At 41.3% G+C, this 26,884-nt stretch overlaps 1 protein-coding gene across 3 annotated transcripts in view; it reads right to left on the reverse strand.

Annotated features, from left to right (window-relative positions):
• The window catches only part of LOC101470302 (sickle tail protein homolog), a 95,350-nt gene that overhangs the window by 9,352 nt on the left and 59,114 nt on the right, over positions 1 to 26,884 (reverse strand). For all 3 annotated transcript variants that reach the window (XM_076876449.1, XM_076876451.1, XM_076876450.1), the window contains 8 exons: positions 24,385 to 24,521; positions 19,843 to 19,990; positions 19,452 to 19,770; positions 15,921 to 16,043; positions 10,102 to 10,393; positions 9,098 to 9,193; positions 7,256 to 7,460; positions 7,081 to 7,165 (listed from right to left, as the gene is read on the reverse strand). In XM_076876449.1, coding sequence (XP_076732564.1) covers positions 7,081 to 7,165; positions 7,256 to 7,460; positions 9,098 to 9,193; positions 10,102 to 10,393; positions 15,921 to 16,043; positions 19,452 to 19,770; positions 19,843 to 19,990; positions 24,385 to 24,521 — 1,405 coding nt within the window. The remainder of the gene's footprint in view (positions 1 to 7,080; positions 7,166 to 7,255; positions 7,461 to 9,097; positions 9,194 to 10,101; positions 10,394 to 15,920; positions 16,044 to 19,451; positions 19,771 to 19,842; positions 19,991 to 24,384; positions 24,522 to 26,884) is intronic.

Raw genomic sequence — 26,884 nt, forward strand, 5'->3', positions numbered from 1 at the left:
ATGACTTGTCTCCTTTCTCTCACCCCAACCAGTTGCGGCAGCTAGTTGCCCTTCCCTGAGCCTGGTTTCTTCCTGTTAAACTGGAGTTTTTCCTTCCTTGTTGGGGTTACATGCGTTTTCTTTGTGTTACCTTAGTCTTTACCTTACATTATAAACCACCCTGAGGCAACTGAATTGAATCGAACTCTTTTTTATGGGGAATTTTGACTATTCTTTCAGAATTGCAGGTCAGACACTGACGTTGGATGAGAAGTCTCCGCTCTAATTCATCCCAAAGGTGTTCTATCGGGTTGAGGTCAGGATTCTGTGAGGCCACACATCAAACTTCTGCAGCCATGGCTTAATGGATGTTGCTTTGTGCACTGGTGTGCAGTCATGTTTGAACGGGAAGATGTTCCCACAAGTTTGGAGGATGAAAATGTCTTGGTATGCTGAAGCATTAAGACTTCCTGTCACGCGAACTAAGGGATTTAGCCCAGCACCTGAAAAACAACCCTTCACTAAACTTTACACTGTTCTCCTGGAAACCACCAAACCCAGGCTCCTCCATCAGATTGCCAGATGGAGAAGCATGATTTGTCACTCCAGAGAACACGTCTGCTCAAGAGTACAGTGGTGGCGGGGGTTGACGTAGGAGCAGCGACATGTAAAGACGCGTGGCTGAGTTGCTCTGTGGGGATACGCTATTTTTTCATATAAATACTGTGACATTGGGCACTAACGCGTTATCGGTCATCAGCTGAGTTACCACTGCAAATGTGCGCATCGCCCAAGGGAACTTTACAACAATGTCAGGGTCCAAAAACACCAGAAAGACTGATGGAGCCAAGGCAATTGATAGCAATGCTACATCCCCGGACACGGCCGCGCTAATGGCTGCCATGGCTAACTCGGAGAAGAATGTAGTCGCCAAAATTTCTACGCTGGAAGCAAAAGTCGAGACCAAGTGCCAAGCTCTCAATGAGCTGATCGATTCACTTTGCAGCAATGTTTCTGACCAAATAGATGAAGTGCGGACTGAACTTTGTGCTAAGATTGATGCTCTAGCAACTACCTGCACTGACCACCATAGCTGGCTAACTAGCCTGGAAGAAGATGCAAACACGTATTCGGACCGGGCTGTGGACTTGGAGAAGCAAGTTCACGATCTGAAAGAAATTGTGTCAGCTCTTTCGGACAACACCAAAGACCTTGAGGGGAGACAGCGCAGATGCAACATTCGAATATTTGGCGTGAGAGAGCACTTTGAGACTGGGACGCACCCTGTCAACTCTGTGGCCCAGCTACTAAAGGAGGTTTTGGCCCTGGATACCGCTCCGACACTGGATCGGGCACATCGCAGCCTCCAGCCCATCCCTGCGAGAGACCAGAGACCCAGGCCACTTATTGTCAAATTTCATTACGTTCAAGAAAAGGAGGAGGTAAACAGTCCCCTGACGCATGATGGAGTCAAAATCCTAATTTTCCCGGACCTGCCATCTGCAGTCGCGAAGAGACGGGGGGCCTTTAAAGAAGTTAAAGATCTACTGCGCGGATGTCGGGGTGTGAGATTCCGGATGCTATACCCAGCAAAGCTGAGGATTTCTTCTCCTCTTGGTGAGGAAATATTCACCAATCCAACGGCTGCTAAAGACTACGTCAGGAATCGCATCTTGGCTGTGTGTGGGAATCAAGACACGGGCTGAGTGGACTGTGCGACCTCAGTTGCTTTTTGACTCTCTATTGTTCACTGACTCAGACTGCACTTTAGAGAGGTTTGAACTTTTGCTTCTTTCATAATTTAATAGGTCTGCAAATAATTGTTTATCACTGAGTGAAGTAATCGACCAAGAGAAGTCACGTGTGCCTTTCCAATCTGCCAGATGTCTAACAACTGGGTCATAGTTGGCGTTCCCTGCTAGGGGCAACTTTTGTATTTGGGGAGTGAAGAGACATGTTGGATATAAGCTCTTTTTGTTTTTGTTTTTGTCTGTCCCGTTTGGATCTTTTGCCATCAGAATTATTGTCTAAAGGCAAAGAAAGATGCCCAACTGCTTTACTGTACCAAATGGACCATCCCAGCCTTCCGTATTGGTCTATTTGATTCACCTTTGCTTTTATTGTTTATTTCATTTTCATTTGCTGAGCACGGGACAGACTTGACTGGGGAGAAGAAAAGGGAGAAAGAAGGAGGGAAAGAAAAAGAGCGGGGGATATAAGCTCTTTTGGGGGGCAGGGCGTAGTTTGCTCCCGATTTGTGGGAGTTGCGTTTATAGTTACTCTGGGTTTTTACTTTTGCTCTTTTGTTTTTTTTAATTTTTTTAATTTCTTTTTTTCTTGTTGGCTGCAGTTTTGTGCGTATACTTACCCCAAATTATTGTTCAGCTTGCCTGTCATGATTGTCTTGAAAGTGTGAATATAGCCAACTGTGTAACCAAAAGTGCTGCAACTACACCTGATTCTACTAAATTTATTACATGGAATGTGAAAGGCCTAAATAATTTTAGAAAATGCAAAAGGATATTCACTCATGTGTCAACTTTCAAACCGGACATTGTCTTTCTACAGGAGACACATCTGTGTTCCATGCAAAGCAAGAGGCTGACACAAAGTTGGGTTTCCCAGGTCTACCATTCTGGATTTAAATCGCGGGGGTTGCCATTCTTGTTAGGAAAAATTTTCCCTTCATCACCTCAAATGTAAAATGTGATGTGAATGGTCGCTTTCTGATAGTTACTTGTAAGCTTCACAACACTCCAGTTATCTTGGTAAATACTTATGCACCAACTTGGGACAATCCACAATTTTTTATAAGACTAATTGGCCTGCTGCCAGATTTCAATACGCATCACCTGATTATGGGCGGGGATCTGAATCTGGTATTCGATCCCAACCTTGACAGGTCTAAGCCGCGTCAGTCTACTGGGACCTCCAGATCAGTGTCCGTTCTGAACACATTTCTTCAAAACTATGGCATTTCAGATCCACTGCGTATCACTGAGCCCTTAGCAAAATACGATTCCTTCTTCTCCCCCGTGCATCATTTGTATTCCAGGATTGATTATTTCCTTCTGGATATTTTATTATTATCCCAAGGGTCACTATGTGTAAATATCATGTAATTGTAATTTCTGATCATGCACCAGTGCAGGTTGATATCGCATATCCAAACGTGTGCGCAAGGCAGCGGTTCTGGAAATTTGACTCAGCATTAATGTCAGATGAGGAGTTTTGCAAGTTCATTGAACACCACATCGAGCTTTTTCTAGAAACAAATAACACTCCAGATGTTTCAAAATCTATAATTTGGGAGTCGCTAAAAGCATATCTGCGGGACCAAATTATTTCTTTTTCGTCTTATAAGAATAAAAAGCAAAACAAACGGCTCTGAGAGCTGACAGAGCTCATAGCTAACATTGACACACAATATGCTACCTGTCCAACCGCTGATTTATATAAGCAGAAGGTACTGCTGCAGTCTGAATTTGACACCCTCTCAATTAAAGAAACTGAGAAGCTCCTACTTAGATCAAGACATCATAAATACGAGCATGGTGAAAAAGCAGGTAGATATCTTTCGCATCAGCTTCGTCAATCCGCCGCAGCTCAGTCTATACCCGACATACAGTTAGACTCCGGTCAGGTGGTAACACACCCTGACGGAATTAATGCTGCTTTCAAGTTATTTTATCAGGATCTCTATACTTCCCGCACTGATTATTCAGAGGCTGACTTGGATTCCTTTTTGAGGAACATAGATACTCCCACTATTAACCCAGAGCAACGTGAGCTACTAGAAAGACCTATTACCTCTGCGGAAATATTGCAGGCAGTTAATTCCTTGTAAAATGGCAAGGCACCGGGCCCAGACGGCTTCTCGTGTGATTTCTATAAATGCTTTGCTGGCAAGTTAGTTTCTTTACTGTCTGAGGTTTTTTCAGAAATTCAGGCAACAAGCACGTTGCCTCAAACTCTGTCCCAAGCCACTGTCTCTTTAATACTCAAAAAAGACAAGGACCCTCAAAAATGTGGATCCTATCGCCCCATTAGTCTACTGAATGTGGATTATAAGATCCTCACAAAAGCTCTTGCACTTCGTATTGAGAAGGTAGTACCTTCTATTATACATGAGGACCAAACAGGCTTTATAGTGAACCACCAGTCATATTTCAATATCAGATGGCTGTTAAATATCCTATATTCTGACCATTCAGTTGATCACCCCGAGATAATAGTCTCACTGGATGCCGAGAAGGCTTTTGACTGCGTGGATTGGCAATATCCGTTCTCCGTTTTGAAAAAAATTTGGCTTCGGTTCTAATTTTATTTCATGGATCAGGACTCTGTACTCAGCGCCCCTGTCTTCAGTCTGCACCAATAAGACCATTTCAGAATACTTTTCCGTACATAGAGGTACCCGACAGGGATGCCCCTTAAGCCCCCTGCTATTCAATCTGGCAATAGAGCCGCTGGCAGCAGCATTGAGAACGGACCCCAGAATAAGAGGGATCACTATTCATAAGTGCTCCTTGTATGCAGACGATCTCCTTCTGTATATTACAGATCCGGAGGCATCAATTCCTTCAGTTCTGGACCTCATTGGATCCTTTGGCCGCCTGTCTGGTTACAGTTTGAACCTGGCTAAAAGCACAATGTTCCCTATTAACAGTCTGGCAAAGGAGGCTGACTACTCAGCCTTTCAGTTTAGACTGGAACACTCCTCATTCACCTATTTGGGTATTCAAATCACAGACACTTATCAGGATTTTTTTAAATAAAATGTTACCCCTTTATTAGAGAAAACAAAATTGGTTTTGGCACGCTGGTCAGCATTACCCATCTCTCTTGCTGGGCGGGTCAACACAATTAAAATGGTAGTCTTGCCTCGATTCATGTACCTCTTCCAGATGATACCCCTTTTTCTTCCTAAAACCTTTTTCACCCAGTTAGACGGACTCATATCATCTTTTATTTGGGACAAAAAAGTTCCAAGAAAATCCCTGTTACAGTGTTCTAAGTCGGAAGGCAGCCTGGCCCTACCAAACTTTATGTATTATTGTTGGGCTGCCAATATTGTGAAACTATCCACCTGGATGCGGGCTTTTAGGGAGGGCAGAGGGCCGCCTTGGTCCACTATGGAGCTAGACGGTAATCTCACCATATCCCCTGTTGCAATACTGTGTTCAGGTCTACCAGTCAGTCGCAATGTTAATTTTAAAAATCCTGTGGTTAAGAACTCTCTCAATGTCTGGTTTCAGGGTCGACGACATTTCGGGCTGAGGCGGTCACTTGTCTGTTCCCCTATTGCATCAAATCATCTTTTTTTACCAGCTCAGAGCGATGCGGGGTTCAAGGTTTGGTACAGCAGAGGAATTATCTGCTTCTCTGATCTGTTTGTTAAAGGGTCATTTTTATCCTTTGAAACATTATCTAAAGATTTTGGAGTGCTTTACCTTGTAAAGCACTTTGTGACATATGTCTGTGAAAGGTGCTATATAAATAAACTTTACTTACTTACTTACTAATTCCAAAGACTCACTTCTTTAGATACTTACAAGCGCGTAGCTTTGTAGTTAAACACTTCACTTCTTATCCAAGTCTACCTAATGACTGTCCACTTGAGGATTGTCTGCAATTTCAATCTATTGCTAGAGGCCACATCTCTAAAATATATAGCACACTGCAGCATATAAAGGCAGACTGTGTCCACAGCCAGAAACACCTGGGAGCTGGACTTAAACCTCCAGATCCCAGACGACCTATGGGACCTTAGTGTGAGCAGGATGCATGAATCCTCAATCTGTATACGGCATTGTATAATACAGTTTAAAATTCTTCACCGGGCATACCTAACCAAAGCTAAACTAGCCAAAATATACAATACCTCTGATGATAGATGTCCGAGGTGCAAGCAATCACCCGCCACTATGAGCCATATGTTCTGGACCTGCTCTGATTTGAACCGGTTCTGGGAATTCGTTTGTAAGGTTATTTTATATGTGTGTGGGAAAACAATTGATCCCAATCCGATGACAGCAGTCTTTGGTGTACTCCCAAACCACCACGGGATAACTTCTTATCAAATGAATGCAGTGGCTTTCTCATCTGTCCTGGCACGCAGGCTAATTCTTCTTAAATTGAAGGATTCAGGTCCGCCAGTGTTTGTTCAGTGGGTGAGAGAGGTGATGAGGTGCTTGCAGATAGAGCATCTGAGATACAGTTTGAGAGGGTCTCAAAGTAAATACTACAAAACCTGGTCATCCTTTGTTGAATATGTGGAGAAGTCGTCATTTACTGAAGTATGATGTATTACTGCTTTTATGTGTGTTTGGGTTTTTTTCTCTTTCTTTCTTTAAACCCACCTACTATCTGTAGCAAGCCAAAAAGAACTGCGCACAATGCAGCCCCCCTTTTATTTATGTATTTATTCTATTCTATTTTTGTTTGTTTTGTTCTTTGGTGGGTTTTGGGGGGGGGGGGGGGGGGGGGGGGGGGGTGTTGTTGTTGTTGTTGTTTTTTTGCCTTGTTCACATGGTAGTTTTTATTTGTTTGTGCCCATAGATTATACGTTTTCCTGCATCCAACTGGTTTGCACTGTGTGGCGCAACCGGTTTCACAATGGCTGTGTTTGTAATCACAATTTGAGTTGTATTTTTCTGTACTTTTGTCATATTGGAAGATCATAAATAAAGTTGTCAAAAAAAAAAAAAAGAGTACTGCATCCAACACTTTACATTGTACTTGTGATATAAAGCTTCAGAAATGTTTGTAGTGCTTTTGCACAAGTCTGCTTGGTGCTTGATTCTAAATACCTGTGAACACCTGAATTTAATGTGGATGAGTGAATCCCTCCAACAAAATAGTGTTCAGGTTGTTTTCATTCTTTTCTCCTAGCTTGTTCTTTATTGTGACTCTTCTTTATATAATGTAAAACATTTCAAAAACAAAAGATAGTATTTTAAGAAAGTATTTTTGTGGGAAAATGTATAATGTACTTCCACTTGGCAATAGTTAGCGTGTAAAGTTATTCATGTCAGGAGGGTGACGGGCCAGACTGGAAGTGTCCATGGTACACCTGTCTTAGCTGAAGGCACAACAAACCTGGGCTCCAACAGGCTCTTTCCTAGTTACAAAGACCACCTCTCCTGACCTTCCTGTTGTGAGACCTGAAGTGACAGCATGGATTCTGAGAAGACAATAAAACAAATACAAATATTAGGTGAATTGTGATTTTAACCAGTAGAAAGTCCTTCCTGATGCTCAGTGATCAACTGACCTCCGTGGAGGAGGAGGAGGAGGGCTCTTGCCTGCCCTGTCTGGACTGTGCTTCATCTCCTTGTCTAAGCTGGAGCGGCGTGGTTTTTCCACCTGTGGCCGGCTGCTGCACTTGGCACCAGGAGAAGCTGATGAGGTAGCTGAAAGACCAACCGATGACTGAAGGTCCACAGCGGCTGCAGGAAGCTGTGACACTGCTGCTGGAGCTAAACACATCACAATGCTGTCATTTAATAAACTGTCTTTCATATAAATGACAAAGAAAGTAGATTAATGTCTGCCTATTTTGAAATGTTTAATCAGCCTGGTTTCATCATGATGCCATTCAAGATGATCTTGAAACTGCTTTGAGAAGCTACTCTGCTCACTTAAAGGAACAATGAATGAAATTAACAACATGTGCACTAGAGGGACAACTGTGAGACAACTCCCAAAACAGGAAAGGTTTTATAAGATAAGATAAGATAAGATAACCTTTATTAGTCCCACACGTGGGAAATTTGTTTTGTCACAGCAGGAAGTGGACAGTGCAAAAGTTATGAGGCAAAAATTAGAATACAATAAGAATAAATACAGTACACAACTGTACAGAATAGAATAAAATAAAATACTATATACAGTAGAATAAAATAAAATAAATATACAATAAGATAAAAATAGAATACAAATACAAATACTATATACAACTGAGTAAAAATACAACGATGACAGAAAGGATTATTGCACTTAGTATTATAGGTGGAAGCCACTGACATTTTTCCTCTCCTCATCTTTTCTGACTGTTGTTTCAGTAGTTTTGCATTTGGCTAGAGTCAGTGTGCCTACTGGTGCCACAAGGTGATACTTGGACCCTACAGAAGTCACAAAGGTAGTCCAACTCCTCCAGGAGTGTCTTTCAGCAGAGTCTCAAGAGCATGGAGGGGATTCCATGAGACAGGCAGTTACCCTATGAGAGAAGGAGGGGTCCGTCGAAAATCCTTAACCCATCAGCAAGGTCAGCAAGGAATAGCGTGAGTGCTGACAAAGTTACAAAATGACCTCCATCAGGCCACTGGTGTGAATGTCTCTGATCAAACAATCAGAAACAGACCTCATGAAGGTGGCCTGAGGACCCGACATTCGCTACTGTGCTTATTGCCCAGCGCTGTGGAGCCCGACTGACATTTTAAAAAGAATAATAACTGGCAGCTGCACCACAGCTGCTTTTCACAGACGAGCAGGTTCACCCTGAGCACATGTGACAGATGCAAAAGGGTCACAGGTCAAGGTCAAGGTTCTTTAGCAAAGAAGAATGTTATGCTGCCTGTAACATCGCTCAACATGACCAGTTTTTTGGTGGGTCAGTGGCAGTCTGGGGAGACCATGTGCTGGTGCTGGGGTTTCTGGGTTCCTCATGGTGCCCAACAATGCCCAGCTTCATGTAAGAGTATGGTGGCAGTTCCTGAGTTTGAAGGAATTGATTGACCTGCCTCTGTGCCTGCCTGTGTTAAATCCTGTACAACATCTGTCTTCTCATTTGGAGCACCAATGTTGTCAATCATGTATATAAGCATGTGGGGACCATAATAACTATTGAGTACCATCTTGAGTTGCTGTAACTACTGTGCCAAATCATTTTTTGACTGTGATTTTCGAGGTGTCTTTGAATTCAGTCCTCTTTATATTGATTATTTTAATTTCCATCAAACACTGCAGCATCCTTTTGTTTCTAACACATTATATATCCATATCAGTATCTTTTTGAGCAGTGTAAATGACCTTGATAAGAATGAAAAGAGCTGTATTAACGTACTACAAGGAGGTGATATCTAAGGTGATATCTTTCTTCAAACTGGAGTCATACCTGTGTTTGGGGGTTTTAAATCAGTGGAGTCCCCTTGATCACTTTGTTTGGAAGGTGTGTCTTGCTGGGTGGCAAACACGAGTGCCTGATCCTCCCCTGAGATTTTAGCACAAACACAAAGTATCAGTATTAGCTGGTCACAACCACACTACCACTTTACCATTACTTTAGTGGTAATACTGTGAAAGTTATTATAGTTCACCATTAGAGACTGATTATTGAAGCCATAATGTTTCATATTGTTTTGGGCAGCCAGACACGAGTCCCATGGTCAAATACAAAAATATTTGAAGTGAAAAGTTAAGAACTGTTGAATTTAAACACAACAACAAAGGGTTTCATGCATGCCTTAACATAATTATGACACTATACAGTGCTGATTGGCAAAAAAACCCAAAACAGTTTTCTTCAAATTTGAAGGGTTATAATAATAGGCCAGCGGGGGAGCTGGCTCTAGCCCCTCCCTCACAGACACACACTATCTTGGTTGGCTGCTGCCTCTAAACATATTGTGCGTTGTCAGTCTTGTGTGCCGGTCAGTAACATTCAATATTTATTATTTACTGTGTTGTTCTCTTTTTGCTTGTTGTTTGTTTTTCAGCAGGCGATCAAACAGATTTTTAGTGTCGTTTCTCTCTGGCTCTCGTCTCCTGTCTTTTTCTTTCCCTCTCTTTCTGTTGAGTCTCTTTCCAACTTTTCTTCTCTTTGTCTTTCTCTTTCTCGTCTCCCAGTAATGTCCATTCTGATTGTAATAACTTAAAAGTAAAAAAATAAATACATCAATAATATAGAGTGAATAAACTATGATAATCAAGTGGACCAGTATAGGAAAAGCTGTATTGATCCACTTGGGAAAATAAATCTGTTGGGCATTTTTTGTGCCTATAGACAATAATTCTGATTGTTAGAGTGCTGGACAGGACCGCAACCCCCCCCCCCCCCCCCCCAAAAAAAGAAAAACAAAACAAAGAACAAACTGCATGAGAAGCATTGAGGGACTCTACCTTGCAGTGTCAGGTTCAGAGGTGTGTTCTGTTCTGATTTCGATGCAAGTCGAGCTGTATGTTGTGAGGCAGAATTGTTCACTCTGAATTCTGACACATCCAAACTAGGGATAGACTCCATTACGCTGGCCTGGACCTCTTGTAGGACCTGGTTAAAGCCGATACTGGTGCTGGGAGGTTGAGTGTGGCTAGAATTGAAGGTGGCCGGTTGTTTCACTCGGCTGGGACTGGACTGACCCATACACCTGGCTTTTCCACTGAGGCCGCCCCCTTGAGTTTTTTTCTCTGTTGTCTGTGGAGAATAGTGAAAGTTTGTTTCAAACTAGGCACAAAACTGAATGAGAGCTTTTTTAAAATACCACAAGAATGCAGTTTAGACAGACAATCGTGGTCTGAACCAGACTGACAACAATTACTCTAAAACAGATTGGAAACGATTTCTAAATACGACCTAAATATCCCCCAACCCCAGAAAAAAAGCCAGTGCTTGTGATATCATGACAGTAGGGATAACACAGCCCGGGATGAGGCGAGGCGGGTCAGGTGGGTTGGAACTCTACATTATCCCTGACATGTGTAGAAACCTCTAAAACTTTGAACATGCTGATGGCAACAGATATATGCAATTTTTTCCAGGATATATTTATTGAGCAATTGTCTGTATGACAATGGAATTTACAGCATGAGATAGTTGCTCTGTTTTTGTACATTAACACCACATAGCATAACAAAATATAACAAAACGTAACATAACATGGTACAATACCCTCCCACACGCCCACAACCCCAGTCCCAGCTGTCCAGCTAGCTTGTCATAATGAGAAGCCAAAAATCAGATTGCTGATTGTGCAAAGGCCTGTTTCCAAAGTCTAAATGTATTGTCTAGAATAGACGGTTTAAAAGATGGATTCCCTACAATAGGTGTAATAGGTGATAGAGACTTCAAATCAAAGTGTAGTTTAATCTGCTTAAGAATACGTCATATATAGACTTATCAATGGGCAGGGGAGACAGCAGTATAGCTTCTATACAGTAAGGCTGACAAGCTTCCAGCTCCAGTTGCAACCATGTGAGGGGGTTGCCGTTGTCAACTAACCAGTACGTCATGAATTTTATATGCGAAGCCCAGTAATAAAACAGGAGATTCGGAAGCGCTAACCCTCCCTGCTTTTTAGACTTGCAAAGATGTTTCCCAGCAATTCTGTGTGTTTTATTGCCCCATTAAAAAGGTAAGATGAGTGAATTTAGGTTTTTAAAAAATGTTTTAGGAAGGAACACAGGGAGATTGGGAAATAAGTGCAACCACTTGGGCAAAACTATCATCTTTATAGCATTAACTCTGCCAATGAGTGATATAGGAAGCGTATTCCAGAACTGTATACTTGACTGAAGCTCAGATATTAAGGGAGAGAAGTTAGATTTTAATAGAGAGGGATTGCTTTTTGTAACCTGAATACCCAGATAAGTGAGCTTTGCATAAGCTATACTGAATGGGAGGTTTTGCAGCCATGAGGGGTTGCTCACATGTATCGGCATTAGTTCACTTTTATTCAGATTTATCCTGTATCCAAAGACCCAAAGAACTTAATTTTGTCTAATATGGCAGGAATAGTCTTTCCTGGTTGGGTGATATATAAAAATATATAATAACACATCATCTGCATAGAGTGAGATTTTATTAGTAGTTGTATCAGTATTACAACCAAAAATAGTTGGATCTTTGCGTATGCTTTCAGCAAAGGGCTCTATTGCCAAGGCAAATATCAGTGGGGAGAGGGCATCCCTGCTTTGTCCCTCTGCATAAGCCAAAGGATGGTGATAGAATCTGGCTGGTAAGAACGCGAGCATGAGGACTGACATAAAGCAACTCCACCATCGACATACATTTCTTACTCAATTTAAATCTTTCTAATATTTTGAACAAATAGGGCCATTCGATCTGGTCTAATGCCTTCTCAGCGTCGACTGCCAAAACTGCCAACTCTTCTTTAGGTCTGGCAGTGGAGTAAGTAATGTTAAATATTAGCCTGAGATTAAAAGATGAATTTCTCTGGGGTATAAATCCAGTTTGATCTGGGTGTACTAAAGGGGGCTTAATCTATTGGCAAGTACTTTAGAGAATACTTTCCCATCCAGGTTTAGCAAGTAGATGGGACGATAAGAACCAGCATTCCTACCTATTTTACAAATAACAGTTATAATTGCCTCTGTAACGGTGGGAGGGAAGACTTTATCTACTAGAGTTTGAGCAAATGTTTTATGCAGGTATGGGCACAAAATCTCACTAAATTCAAAGCTCAAAGTATATCTGCTTGGTGTACAAAAAGATTTTACTGATTTTTGCTGAGAGTAGATTATTATATTCATATTTTAAAGACAGTATTCTCTTATGTAGCAGGATGGATGGCGTTTAGGCTTTCTCTTTATCCAAATCTTTAATTTGTTTGTCCAAGTCCAGGAGCTTAGCCCGGTTTCTCTTCCTTCTGGCTGATTCAAAAGAGATAATAGCATCGCTTAAATAGGCTCCCAAAGTGTAGCAGGCTTAGTTTCTGAGTTGCCATTTCCATCAATACGGAGAGATCTGTGTTTCTAAATATTCATGAAAATCCTTCTCGCGTAACAATAGAGGGTTAAGCCTCCATATTTGCTGCGGTCTAGTTGCATTTTAGATGTTTTAGGTTAATGTGACAGGGGAGTGATCTGAGATGACATGATACAGTGGCTTGCAAAAATATTTGGCCCCCTTGAACTTTCCCACATTTTGTCACATTACAGCCACAAACATGAATCTATTTTATTGGAATTCCACAAAGACCAACACAAAGTGGTGCACACGTGAGAAGTGGAACGAAAATCATACATGATTCCAAACATTTTCCCAAATAAATAACTGCAAAGTGGGGTGTGCGTAATTATTCAGCCCCCTGAGTCAATACTATGTAGAACCAGCTTTTGCTGCAGTTCCAGCTGCCAGTCTTTTAGGGTCTGTCTCTACCAGCTTTGCACATCTACAGACTGAAATCTTTGCCCATTCTTCTTTGAAACAGCTCCAGCTCAGTCAGATTAGATGGACAGCGTTTGTGATAGAGATGGACCGATCCGATATTAAGTATCGGTATGATACTGACGTAAATTACTGAATCGGATATCGGAGAGAAATAAAAAATGTAATCCGATCCATTAAATATCAAAAAAGCACCTCAGAAAACTTGCGACATGGCCTAACTCGGCTCATAACCGTAGCACGTCGGAGCAGTATGCGTCACGTGATAGAACGGCTGTGGCGTGCGAGACCTGTCGGCGGTCTGGTTGAGCATTTGTAGCCTCACTACCATTTCATCTCCGACAAAGTGATCCCAGAGAGAAGTAAAACAAGTGTGTAAGTTCATCTCTGAATGTTTGTAAAGCATTCCCACGTTACGTTTAACAACCGATATATGGAGCGACTGCCTCTTTCTCTCCCTCTCCTGCTGCTACTTCAATCATGAAACTGATAAATGATCAGCTAATCGGCTTTTCTCTCTTCTTTGTTTTTGTCTCACTTTGCACCAGAAAGAGGAAACCAGCGGCTGAACAACAGCAGCACGTTTAAGCTTGATAAGCTGTTGTTAGAATTTATTTAATGTTTCTTTCTACACCAGGATCTTTTTCTACGCAGCTGACGGCTGTAACTGTTGTTTTGATTTGGTGCTGTATAAATAAAATTGAATTGAATTGAGTATTGCTAACTTTATCTCATAATTAAAGAGTCTGTCCTCTTTTGTCTGTTTAATTGTATTCTTGAGCTCGGTTGTCTGTTTTCTTATGTTTTGTTCAGTTCTGTTGTTTTTATTTGTTGTTTTTATTTTTAATGGTGATGTTACTGTAAAAGATAAAGTTTAAAACTCAATAAAGACATGGAAGAAAAAAAAAGAAGGCAAATCCAATTAAATTCAATTCAACATTATTTATAAAGCACTTTGAAATAGCCAGCATAGGACCAAAGTGCTGTACAGTATGTAGTTAGGAATAATAGATAAAACACGCGTTGGACAGCTTGGGTTGTGTCATTCAGCCAGGGATCAGATTGAGTTTTAGGCTGCCTGGTTTTTAATGAAGCCACAGTGTCCAAAGCAGTCTGGCAGGTGGAATAAAACCATGAGCTCAGTTCCTCAGTCCGGCTGCATAAAAACTCCAGGATTTTACAGTTTGGATTAAAAACTGCTGAAAGCTGCTCAACAGTGGAGGAGTTAAAAACGCAACAGCAGCAGCGCTGCTACAGGCAAGAGGAACTTCAAAAATAACAATACTATGGTCAGAAAACACAGCATCACAAATCTCTACGTTGAAAACAGAAAAAACGAGATAAAACAAGATCAAGTGTGTTTCCACGTTCATGTGTGTGACAGTTCACACATTCCACAAGATTAAAACAAAATCGCTGAGGTTTAAAAAGCCCTTTGCCATGGGCATATCAGGGCAACACGTGAATATTAAAATCCCCAACAAGAAGAACACAATCATATTTTGGCATGCTAAGAAGTCATTCACAAAGTCTTTATTGTATTCTGGAGGACAATTGTTAGGGCCAATGCATAGAAAAATATTTTTGGTACCATTTCAGTTATTATGTTACATGTTAGGTTTATATAAGACGTTATCAGAGAATATATGCCGCGTGTTTAATTTTTGTCTGGAAAGATAAAAATGATGGCGCATGTGTGGTAGCAGGTTAGAATGAGCCAGTACGGCAATGGAAATGTGCGCTGTAGCAGCAAAGAGCTTTTTGACTGTGACATCGTTTGTTTGTATGTACGAGTCAGAAGTAGAAGAATTATTTTTTCATCGCTTGGGACAGAAATTCGCCACTACAATGATAAACCACCGCGCACAACACTGTGTGAGAGCAGCCCTGCTCAAACAGCCAGTTCAAAGCTGCTGAATGGTGTGGATAACTGCTTACATTTAAAATGACCTTTAAAAATCATTGCAGCCCAACATCTGCGGTGAATTAAAATAGCAGCAATCGCAGGTTGTTCAGAGAAGATGCTACATTTAACAGTGCTCAGCCACGTCTCACACACGCACAGAAAATCCAGTCCTCGGGATATGAAGAGAGCCTTCAGAATAAAAGTTTTGTTTGCTAGGGACCTAGCATTTACCAGACCAGTCTTGACAGTAAGCGGTGGATCTGCGTTGTTAGCCATCCTAGAAGCCCGACACAGAGGCCACAGGTTCTGCAAATTCACTCCAAGCCAGCTGGGACAAGCAGAGCAGGGTTTTCGGGGCTGGAACGTCCCATCCAGACTGGCGACAGGTACCAGCCAGTCATCGACAGGTTCCAGTGAATGCAGAGAGATAGAGAAGCGAGGCACCGCTCCGTGTTTTTTGGATAAGGGCGTACAAGAGCACCTTAAAGAAACTTCCAGCTTCACCAGGCAGCCATTACAGCGCCCCCGGTGACGGGGCACTTACGCCGGAGAGGTAGAGCTGGGATATGGCACAGCTGAGTTGGGATCTCAAATTTTTATGTCCAGCTTGGTTCAACTTTGCCAGATCTTTGGCAGAAAGTCAAAAAGCATTCATGTGAGTGAAAACTGATGAAACCCACCTTTATATATTTTTAATTTCTTGATTTTATTAAATTTACAGAACTCAAGTAGCCTTGGGATCTGCCAACAATGATTCCTGCAACATTTTCAATCAATAACATGATAAATGATGCCAAAGTGACACAGATTGTTGACATTTACATTTCTGTAGCCTATTGTCCAGAGGTTTATCTATAAGTGAATGAGAGTTTAGTGTTGACCTCTAACCTGTGTGTCTTTGTGTCTTACCATGGTCCGCTCACTGTGGGTGTGTTCTGCTGGTGTTGGTGCCAGTTGGTCCAGTTCGTCAGACTCCTGAAGACCTGTTCTCCTCTGCAGGGCAGGACTGCCCTCTCTGCTGCGAGGATGCACCTTCACAACATGACAACATGTCTTACACACCACAGACAAAATAAGGTGCTCACATTTTGCTGCTTTACAGTTGTTACTGCCATACCGCTAGTTAATGTATTTTGTTTTGCACTATGCATATTTTATATGTCATCAGCAGAGATGGGCAGTAACGCATTACTTGTAACGCGTTACTGTAATCTGATTACTTTTTTCAGGTAACGAGTAAAGTAAGGGGTTACTATTGCAAAAACAGTAATTAGATTACCGTTACTTTCCCGTAGGAACGCTGCGTTATGCGTCACTAAAACCATGATTTTTTGCGAGAATGTCTCATGACAGTAGGGTTGCCAACTCCCTGAAAAATAAATAAGGGACACCTCGTGGCCAGGGCCGGGCGACCCAGTTGTCTTCACCCTTCCCAGTGTGGTGAATTTTCTAGCTCTTTTTTTGTGTGTGAAATTATTTTTTTAACTATTTGACTTGAAGTTGATTTAAGTAGATGCATATTCTATTCTTTGTGATATGAACACATGTGAAACAAATGATCATTTAGCCATTTATTTTTAGCTCAAAATGACAACATTAACACAGTAAAACAGGTCTCTTTCTTAAACAGAAGCCTGTCATGCTTAACTTTTGAGAATATAAGTAAATCTTTCTTTAAAAGAACTCTGTCCTGCTTAACTTAAAATAATAGAAAACAATAGAAAGAAAAACATTCTTGTAACAGTGCACATTTAGTGCATTTAGTACAATTGGCTTCAGCTGAGGTATTATTTCAGCTTTTCTAATGCTAATCAGCTGCTCCTGTTTGTAAACCCACTTGCTCCCATGATTACGCATCTTAACTCATCATCATTATTCATCTATGTATTACTTTTATGTATTAGTCATCTATTTGTTGTAATCATCTATCCTTGCAGTTGTTTATTACACAAAATAAGTTATATTATCACACTTCTGGCCACATAGCGCTGATATTCACTGCACATGCCCATATTAACTTTTTCCAGCCAGGTGTTTTCCTTTTCCCATTCTTCCCTTTCTCTGAGGGGAACAAACATTGCTGCTCTAACGCTGGGCTCACACTGTGCAGTTTTAGGCCCATTTTGAGCCGATTTTTGAGTGATCGGACCGATTTTGGCCTTCATCGTGCATCGTGTAGTATACGTGGGGTAACGAGAAGTGATTAACACCTCACGACCAGCTCCCGATCATCAATCGCTCGTGAGGGTCTCACCACAGCCGCTCACACTGCGCACGCGCAAACGTCGGTGAAAAAGACGGCGCAGCACGGCTGTGCAGCGTGTGATCTGGACACAAGCGATGGAGGCACAACTTGTAGAACTTTGAAAAGCTCATCCGAGCCTTTTCGATGTGGCCTCACAAAATTATCACGACCACAACAACCGTGAAAATAGTTGGATTTACACTGCTGCTCAATCACAGCTGCCTGATCAATGTTTTTCATTAGCAATTTAGCAAAGTTGATGGTGGTGGTGTGTCTGTGTGAGTGAAAGACAGAGAGAGCGAGCGACAGATTTTCTGTTATAACCTTCATTTTATGGAGGCACAGTGTGAGCACTCAGGTCGCATCAGAGCATCGGGCGGTATAGTGTGAGACCTGCATCGTGACCTACCAACTTCTAACCCCTGCGAGTCAATCGTGCAGTTTGAGCAGGAGCTGAATAACGTGACTGAAAAAAATTGCACAGTGTTTGCCCAGCTTTAGGTGTACTGTCGTCCGAGACTTGCACCGCAGTGTCGGCGTTTGTTTCCCTGTTGGCCATGCTTCTTGTTGTGGTCATTTGTTGTCTTCCGGTATTTTCTCCGTAAGCGACCTTTCCTCGACCAATGAGATGAGTGGTAATCTGAATTGTCATACTCGTAAGTGTGCTGTCAGCTCATTGGTCACAAAGCAGGAGAGGGGCTGGGAATTATGTTTTCAAACAAAGCGTTAATTCCATTAAAAGTTATAGACTACTTTTGATTCTCACTGTATTACGGGACAAAGTGCGTCCCTTATTAGCTCAATACGGGACGTGTACTTTTGTTTCTAAATACGGGACGATTCCGTATTTTAAGGGACGGTTGGCAACCCTACATGACAGTGACGTAAGCGAGTGCGACGTTCGTGACAACAGCTGTGTGCAGATCAACAATGGATCACATATCGATTGTGGGAGAGAGTATGAGCGTGCAGCGTTTAAAGCGTGGAAGTACTGACCTTACTTTGAGTTTGATTCCATAAAAAGTGACAAAAACATTAGTGTCCGTTGTGCGTGGGAAGAAAACTTCTTTTTACAGCAAAAAAACCCCCTAAACTTCCAAGCAAGCTCCGAGTAGCTACGACGTAATGGGAAACTCACAGAGAAACTCGCGGATTCTTCCACTGACCGCGGCACACCTGCACCAGGGTAAACCTCCGCCCACCCTACTCCTGCTTTACAGGTGAAAATAGAGCAACAGGACCGCTGAGTCTTTGACTTTATTTATTTTCTGCTGTGTTTTACTTGCATCTATTTGAAAGACTGAGTGTAAACACAAAAAAAAAATTATTTTATGTGCTGGAATGTGCAGAAAATAGGTTTAAATGTTAAACAAATTTCTTCCAGTCAGAGAATGTTGCATATAATTTAATTTTTGCTTGATGCATAAAGTTAAAAGATTAAAACTAATAAAACAAGTTTTAAAAAGAGACTTTTCCATTTGATTACATTTTGTATGATGGATTATGCAGAAAAAGTAGAATTGGGCTGTAGAATTGGGCACGATTTACAACCTCTTCAGGTTGTAAATCGTGTTTTTAAAAAGTAACTAAGTAACTAAGTAATTAATTACTTTTGAAAATAAGTAATCAGTAAAGTAACAGGATTACTTTTTTGGGGAAGTAATCGGTAATTAGTTACTGATTACTTTTTTCAAGTAACTTGACCAACACTGGTCATCAGGTCATTTATTTTGGAAATTCTCATGTAGGAACTATTGTACTGCATGTTGTTTCCGCTGGAGCACCTGAGTGACATGCACGCCCATGTTGAAGTATGAACATGGTAAGTTGAAGCAGGAGAGGGCAACTTAAGTCAGCGGAAGTTAAAGTGTTCTTAAAAGTATCTGTAAAGTGCTCATTTCTGCCTCTAAGCATGGGTCAGCCTGCGAGGTATGTTGTATATGTTATATAGATCATTTTATGTCTGTGTTTTACTCGTCTTACTATCTCATTGAATTTTATGTTGGTTTTTTTTCAACGGTGGCCTAGTTTGTGATCAAGGTGCTATAACAATATCAATCCCAAGATTATACAATTCATATGAAAGCCACCTTCATGCCATCAGTAAAAAGAACTCTTAAAGAGTTCTTTAATGACTTTAAGAAGAGATGAAAGTGATCAGTTATGCAGCCCAAGAACTATTATCCATATGGTACCTTAGCCACAGTGGGTGAGTGCCGTCCGGGGATGGGTTTCAGAGGGAGACCGGGGGAATGTTGGGAGGTCTGGACCACAGAAGGTGGTGTGCTCTTCGTTCCGTGGGCCACAATTAGAGACGGCAAGCCCACCAACCTGGTCTCAGCCTGGCTCCCAGAGAGAGAAGGAGTGAGCTGAGGCAGCCTGACTGAGGACCGAGGTTGGGGTTTTGGGGAGTTCTGAAGACTCTGGGTCTTTGCTGGTCCGTTGCCCAGTTCAACAGCTTCTACCGGCTCTAACTGGGCTGATCTGGGTGATGGGACCAACTCTGACACACACCTGGTGAAAACAGGAGCATTTTCAAGAGCGTTTTCTTGAGCAGTTTTAACTCTGAGTGAAAATACTGAGTACCTGCGGAGAGAGCTGAGGGTGTCAGTCAGGGCTTTGACCCTCTTTAACATGGAGTCCATCTTAAGAGGCGCCTCCTTCAGGAAACGCATTGCCTCTACCTCCTGCCTCAACACCAAGCGCATCTTCATCTGCAGCTCTGGAAACTCACCTGGAAGATACCAAACAAGGAAGGGAACTTTACTCTGAGTACACTACCAAAATCTACATGACATTAGGGCTGCCACAAACGATTATTTTGATAGTCGACTAGTCACCGATTATTTTTGCGATTAGTCGATTAATCAGATCATCATCCATTGGACGTAAAACGTACAGCTTATTGCACCAGCAGCATCTGCTCTTATATAACTATCATTAGCTTACAGCTTTAAGTGTTTAACCCTTTAGAGCCGGTCAGAGCGGGCACGCTCTGTTTTGCGTAACTATTTTTAAATCCTGGTAGCACTGCAACCATGTAAGCTAGCGCAAAAATTTTTTTTGCATATGAAACCGGAGGAGTTGTACTTACATCTTATGCCATCAGCTTGTCCTAGGTCACGGTTTCCTTCCACATAAAGCTTTGCAAAAACTACATAAAAAGCACTTGCAGCAACAAAAACATAATATTCCAGAAACACGCTTTGCCGATCCGATCAGCTGTTCATAACACTTCCTACGTTGGAATAGACGTCAGCGCGAACTTTTGCATTTCCGCCATTACCTGCCCGAAACCGGAAGTGACGTCATTTTCGCGGAAATGTAGTCTTTTTTACCATCAGGGCCTCAGGGCCTATGCTGGTCTTTTTAAAAGTTATGTTTGACTTTATGACTTTCTGTGTCGTTTCTGGGATGCTTACGACTCATATTGCACTGCTGGAAATAGTTTATTTTGATGCATATGCTGCTTTTTTGCAAATTTGCAGTATAATATTTATTTTCGTTTTTCCTGCAGTGAATAAAAATTGGTGTATTTCAAAAATAAAACTATGAAGACACTCAAAATAAATTTCCTGTGGTGGGAAACTATTTTGTGCAACTTTTTTGTATTTACAGTTTTGAGGGATAAGCCTCTTAAATTTCTCTAACTAGAAATATATGTTAAAAAAGCAAAAACGATTTTCAATTTTTTTGTAGTTTATTGCACTTTTTTGCAATTTATGTAATTACTATGCACTTAATGAATACATATTATTAAAATCTGGGCTATAATGGTTGTATTGATGTATAGCAACTTGAAATGCTCCCAAAAATGGCTCCACAGCATGTAAAAATATAATATAAGCTCTGGCGGACTTGGTTCTATGGTAGGTCTTAAAAGGTTAAGGTATGTGCTAACTAAAAATAAAGACAAGATGATAGTTTGTTTCAGTGAAGTTTAATAAACTCCTTGCTATCTAAAATATAACAGGACACCGGAGTAGATTCTCCAGCATCTCACACTTCTGATAATCAGCTGTCTGCTTGACGTTTATTCAGCTGTGTAAAAACTATAACTTTAATCTCAGCCAAACAGATTTACTCAGGAACAAATAAAATACTAAAAAAAAAAAAAAAAAAAAAAAAAGCCAAACAATAACATTTTTAAGTTATCTAAGTGACTCATATGTTTAACCTGAGTAGCGAAAGACGGCGGTGGGTTTGAAAACGATTTGCCGGGAGTCCGGTGTTCTCACGGCTCTAGTGAGCCTAGCCCCCGGCTAGCTATCGAGCTAGTGGGTAACAGATGTCTCCGAAAACGTCGGAGCGCTTTTGAAAATATGCGGTGTCCTGATAAACTGAGCAGATATTTGAGGTTTACACAGCTACATTCCCGCCTGAAAATATGTTAAACGTTTATTTTGTGACCCATAAAGAATAATAAGAGTAATATTAAAACTAACTAGCTGCCGCCATTGTTGGAAACTGAGCTGGGCTGCGCTATGAATTCTGGGACACAGCTTCTTCTTCTTTGGGGTTTAACGGCAGCTGGCATCCTTGTACATGCAGTGCTGCCATCTTCTGTTTCAGTCCGTTATTACACTCTTAAATCCTGCTACTTATTCCTGCGTCTTTTGGGATCTTACAAAGCTTCAAACGACGCGTCGACTATTAAATCAGTCGTCGACGATTTTGATAGTCGACTAATCGTGGCAGCCCTACATGACATATCAGGTTAATTATTTATTTCATTATTTCAATAACTCCCAGAGGTGACTGATTGAATTTTTTGAGCTTTTAATTAATTAATTATTAAAATCACTATAATATTTATTAGAACATTACATGACCAAACCATTCATATATCAAAATACAGATCTAATGCACCTATTACATGTTGGCCAATAAAATGATTGGTTCAACCTTTCACTGAGTCACCCTAAACCAGGTGTCGGCAACCTTTAACACCCAAACACCGGTTTCCATGGAAAAGAAAATACTGGGAGCCGCAAATACTTTTTGACATCTTAAATGAAGATAACACTGCATATTGTTTTTTCATCTTTGCACTTTGTATAAAAGTGTGTTGCTTTTGAAATCCACGAGGTGCTACAGAGAAAGTTAAATTTTACTTACGTAATGAACACATTTTGAAGATAAATCAATAATAACAAAAACGAAACTTGTCGACTTGAAGGTGTTTTTCAAATGAGTTAAAAAGCTGAACTTAAATCATCCATGTAGCAAACAAAAAATTTCATGTCACAAAAAATGTCACAAAAATGTCATTTTTATATCGCCTTTGACCAGAAATGAGCAGAATTTATAAAATATAATAGAAAAAAAGGTCTATGTCACTAAACAATTAAAAATTAATGTCTGCAAAATATCAGCATAAATATTTATTTCACCTGGTTAATGTTCCTGAACATTTGCTCACAGCGTCTGCAAAGCAGGGCTGTGCGAGGTCACTTTCATCTTTATGCAGGACTGTAAGCTGTCGTCTGTGAGGTGTGAGCGGTGTTTGTGGAGAACATGTATACGTGGATCCAAAGATCGACCGGACTCCAAATGCATATTTCTTCGTGTTTATGTGTCGGGGATGGCATTCCATGTTTGTCCGGTCTTCAAAGGGTGTCAACATCACTCCATTTGTGATCCTGAACAAGAGTGGCCTTCTGATGGGCAACATCTCGACCCTCTGTCAAGCGTTTGAATTCGTACACCCACATATCTTTGTCAGCTATGTCAGCCAGCTCCAGATCAGGTTGACTTACACCTGCAAATGCAGGGAGGGAGGGATCGATGGTCAGGGGAGTGATAATGTGTTTTTTCCTCTCCGAACTCTTGGAATTGTTTCCCAAAACGATGCTTGCATCGTGGTGATTGCAGACTGCAAATATTCTGCATTTATTACCTTGTGACCTTGTTTAAACTCTCTTAAAGAGGGGAAGTGAGACAGTGTGCCTCTCTGTAAATCTCTGACTAAAACTGTCGGCTTGCGCTCAAGCCCTAACACCTCCTCCAGCATGTGCCTGCCCTGAAGAGTTGTATTCAGCTTGTTCAGGTTTGCTATCATGTCCACCGTCAAGTGCAGCCTTTCCAGCCACTCTGGCTGTTCAGAAAAGGCGAGCAGTTTGCTGCTCATGAAAGTTTTCACCTCTTCCAGACGTGCACCAAAGCGTTTCAGCACCTCTCCTCTGGACAGCCACCGGACTCTGTTATACATGAGGAGATCAGAGTACGTGCTCTGCATCTCATCCAATAACAAATGGAACTGACGGTGATTTAAACATTTTGCTATTATTTTATTGCTAATCTGAATGACAACATTCATGACCTCTGTGCATTCTGGAGGAAAGGTTTGCGTGCACAATGTCTCTTGGTGCAGGATGCAGTGAAATGTCAGCAGCTTTCTATCCAGTGACTTCTGCAGCAATGCCAAGAAGCCCCCGTGCACACCAATCAGACTTGGCGCCCCATCAGTAGCCACTGACACTAGGTGGGTTGTTTCCATTTCTTTAGCTCTTAAACAATCAAGCACAGCTTCACAGACGTCCTTCTCCAGTGTCTGGCATTTTAGTGGTATCATCTCAATCATTTCTTCCTGTGGTGGTGCGGCTTCCCATGCCTGACTATTTCCTGAGTGGTCACAAAATCTGCATGTATAGTTGAATTTGCCAATTTCATCCTTCCGCATCAGTTCCGAAACTTTTTTTTTCCTCTTTTCTCCCTCTGGATATTTATCAGCAAAGGTCGTGTGTTTAGTTTGGACATGTCTTGCGACATGTAAGCTTTTATTGTTAGCCAGTCTCTCTCCACAGATTAGGCATACTGGTAGGCCAGAATGAATCTGCCCAGGTATCATTAATTATTCTGTTTCTTCAGATATTTTTCTTTTCTTACTTTTCTCCGGCTTCCGCAAGCGTGACGCTTGTTTAAAATAAAATATAATTTAATTTTAATATTTCACGATCACAATAATCTTCCAATTTGAACTACAATTTAAAAAAGAACTAACAAAAATAAAGTACACCTCAATTAAATACTTATAACTTATTTTCCCACGCCACGCAGAGCCGCAGTATAAAGATGAAAGAGCCGCATGCACTGCAGGTCGCTGACCCCTGCCCTAAACCCACTAACCTTTGAGAATGGCCAGAGTTTCCCCGACCCCCCGTAGGCTCATCGCTCCTTCCTCTACATCTCTCAGAGTTACACTCAGCTGGCTTGAACCGGTAATGGAGCTTCTTTGCAAATGGTCCACATAGTCCTCCAGTTCACTGCAAAGTAAAGAACACAGAAGACAGAAACATGGCATTAACAGTCACAGGCAGCAGAGTCAACTGTGTGACGGCCTGCTGTAGAAACAAGATGGCAGCAGAGAGCAGGTTTAAGGAGTCACAGTCACTGGTCCTGTGTGTGGCCGTAATAATCAGTGATTATTCCGTTAATTCTTTTTGTGAATAACTTGAAAACTGCTGCACCTAAAAGTCTGCTACATGAAATGTTCAAGTGACTGGAATGTTCTGACATGGTATCTTGTAGCTTGCCAGCACTTTACTAGATAGACCAGCCTGACAACATAAACACACATAAGCCATCATCAGAAGTGATGTATGTATAAAAGCTTGGGTGCTGCAAGGTTAGACTAGATTGAACTTCAATTTCATTGCACAGCTTACAAGTAATATAAAAGTACATATGCAGTTAGCCTCTAACCTCAAGGGTAGGAGCAATAAATGCATAGACACTATGCACATAAATATACATAATATAATAACCAGAGCTAAGTGAGCAACATCAAGCAGGTCTACAGAGTGACACAACACCCCCACCTGACATAATCTGACCACCTCTCACTGGTCCTCATCCCTGCCTACATCCCCTGCAGCAAACAGACCCATCCAGGCACCTGGGTCATTAAAACATGGCTAGATGGTGCTCTCCTCCAACTACAGGACTGTTTTGATATAACAGCCTGGTCCATCTTTGAACAACGGGACCTGGAGACCTTCAGTCAGTCTGTCCCTTTCTACATCAAGTGTTGTGTAGATGTGACAGTGACAGAAACCAAACGTGTTTATCTTAACCCAAAGCTTTATGGCTGTGGTTAAAGGCTGCGCAGATCCTCACAGGTGGAATGACTGTCTCACTGCGTCCCACATCAGCAGCGATGACGCGCTGTGAGAAACCCTGCTTATGCAGTTCAACAACGCGACCACGTTCACGTTGCCTTTGTCATCAGAACGTCATGACAGCGTGACTACCTGACAGAAAATGACAATGAATCCACATCTTTGCCACAGATTTGGCCTTTTAAAGGCGTGTGATCCTAACCTTTTGATCAGCTGTAAAACAGCCTGTTTCAGTTTAAGTGCTGTTTTCAATAAACTGCATGTTCAAAAATGTTTTGCTCCCATTTCTTCTTGTTGCATGTTGAAGCTCTACTTGGAAACTTGTTAAGATCCAACCATGCAAAATATGATTTTTGGCCATTTTTCAAGTGGTCTTAAACTTTTGATCGGGACTGTTTACTGAGTTTATTGTCTACTGAAGCATATTTTCAATATGGTTATATGCAATAAAATTCCAAAATAAATTAGGCAAGGAAAAAAGTATTCCTTTTGTTCTATGTTCCAGCCTCAGCTACTTTGACATAGTAACATCTCCTCTAATATTTCCACCTCTGATGAATCTCCCAAGTGTTAGCTTTATTATAGATACCAAGAGCACGAACCTCAGAAAGAACCTTGGGGCTTAAGAGAGTAGGCTGGCTTGATATGTTGGTATCTGGTTAAACGTGTGTTTGAATTCGCATAGAGAAACATAACTGTGTCCCAGTTATTCTGAAACTCCTACTCATGAACCTTCATAAATGCCAAACCATGTTAGCAGAGTACGTTGAAAAAAGAAGTTAATGTGTAGCATGTTATTATGTGAACGAATTATGATGTGTTTGGACGACCATGCCATACCAAATCAAATCACTTCCCACCCCACTCCTCTATTTTTAACAATTGCTTTTTAACATTAGGCCTACAAGTTGATATGTCACGCCATGCATGCCACCAATGATTTGACTTCAGCTGCATTTTACACTATAAAGGGTCATGATGTCAGACCACGTCTGTGAATGTTGGAAGGACTAAATCATGGTCAGTCAGTGCTTTAACTTTAAATGAAAGAGGACAGCTGAAATCTTGACATCAGCATCTATTTAGGTCAGCAACTCTTAAAGTCTGATGTAAAGACACTACACATAACTACTCGTTTATATAACAGCTGGAAGGGAACAGATCTAAACAAGGTTGGACAAGGGCTACCATGGGCTCAAGCAAAGGTAGGACTTTTGGAGTTGCAGTAAAAGCTTTCACTGGGAGTGGGGTGGCTCTGTCGGCCAACGGTGACGTTGAGTCACATCAGGGGATGATTCCTTTGGTTGCAAAAAGAAATCTATGGGAAATCGAACCTTCAGCAGCAGTTATGACCTCAACAAATATTTTGCTGATAAGTTTATGGTTTCAGTTGCTAGTTTCAAGTTTCATTGTAAAACTGCATTAGATAAATTTCAATTGAACATAATGTTAATTTTGTAAATGATTATCCCAGTTATAGTCCAGCATGATGATAAAGCAAGTCATGT

Source organism: Maylandia zebra, linkage group LG18, assembly GCF_041146795.1.
Source record: "Maylandia zebra isolate NMK-2024a linkage group LG18, Mzebra_GT3a, whole genome shotgun sequence".
NCBI lineage: Eukaryota > Metazoa > Chordata > Actinopteri > Cichliformes > Cichlidae > Maylandia > Maylandia zebra.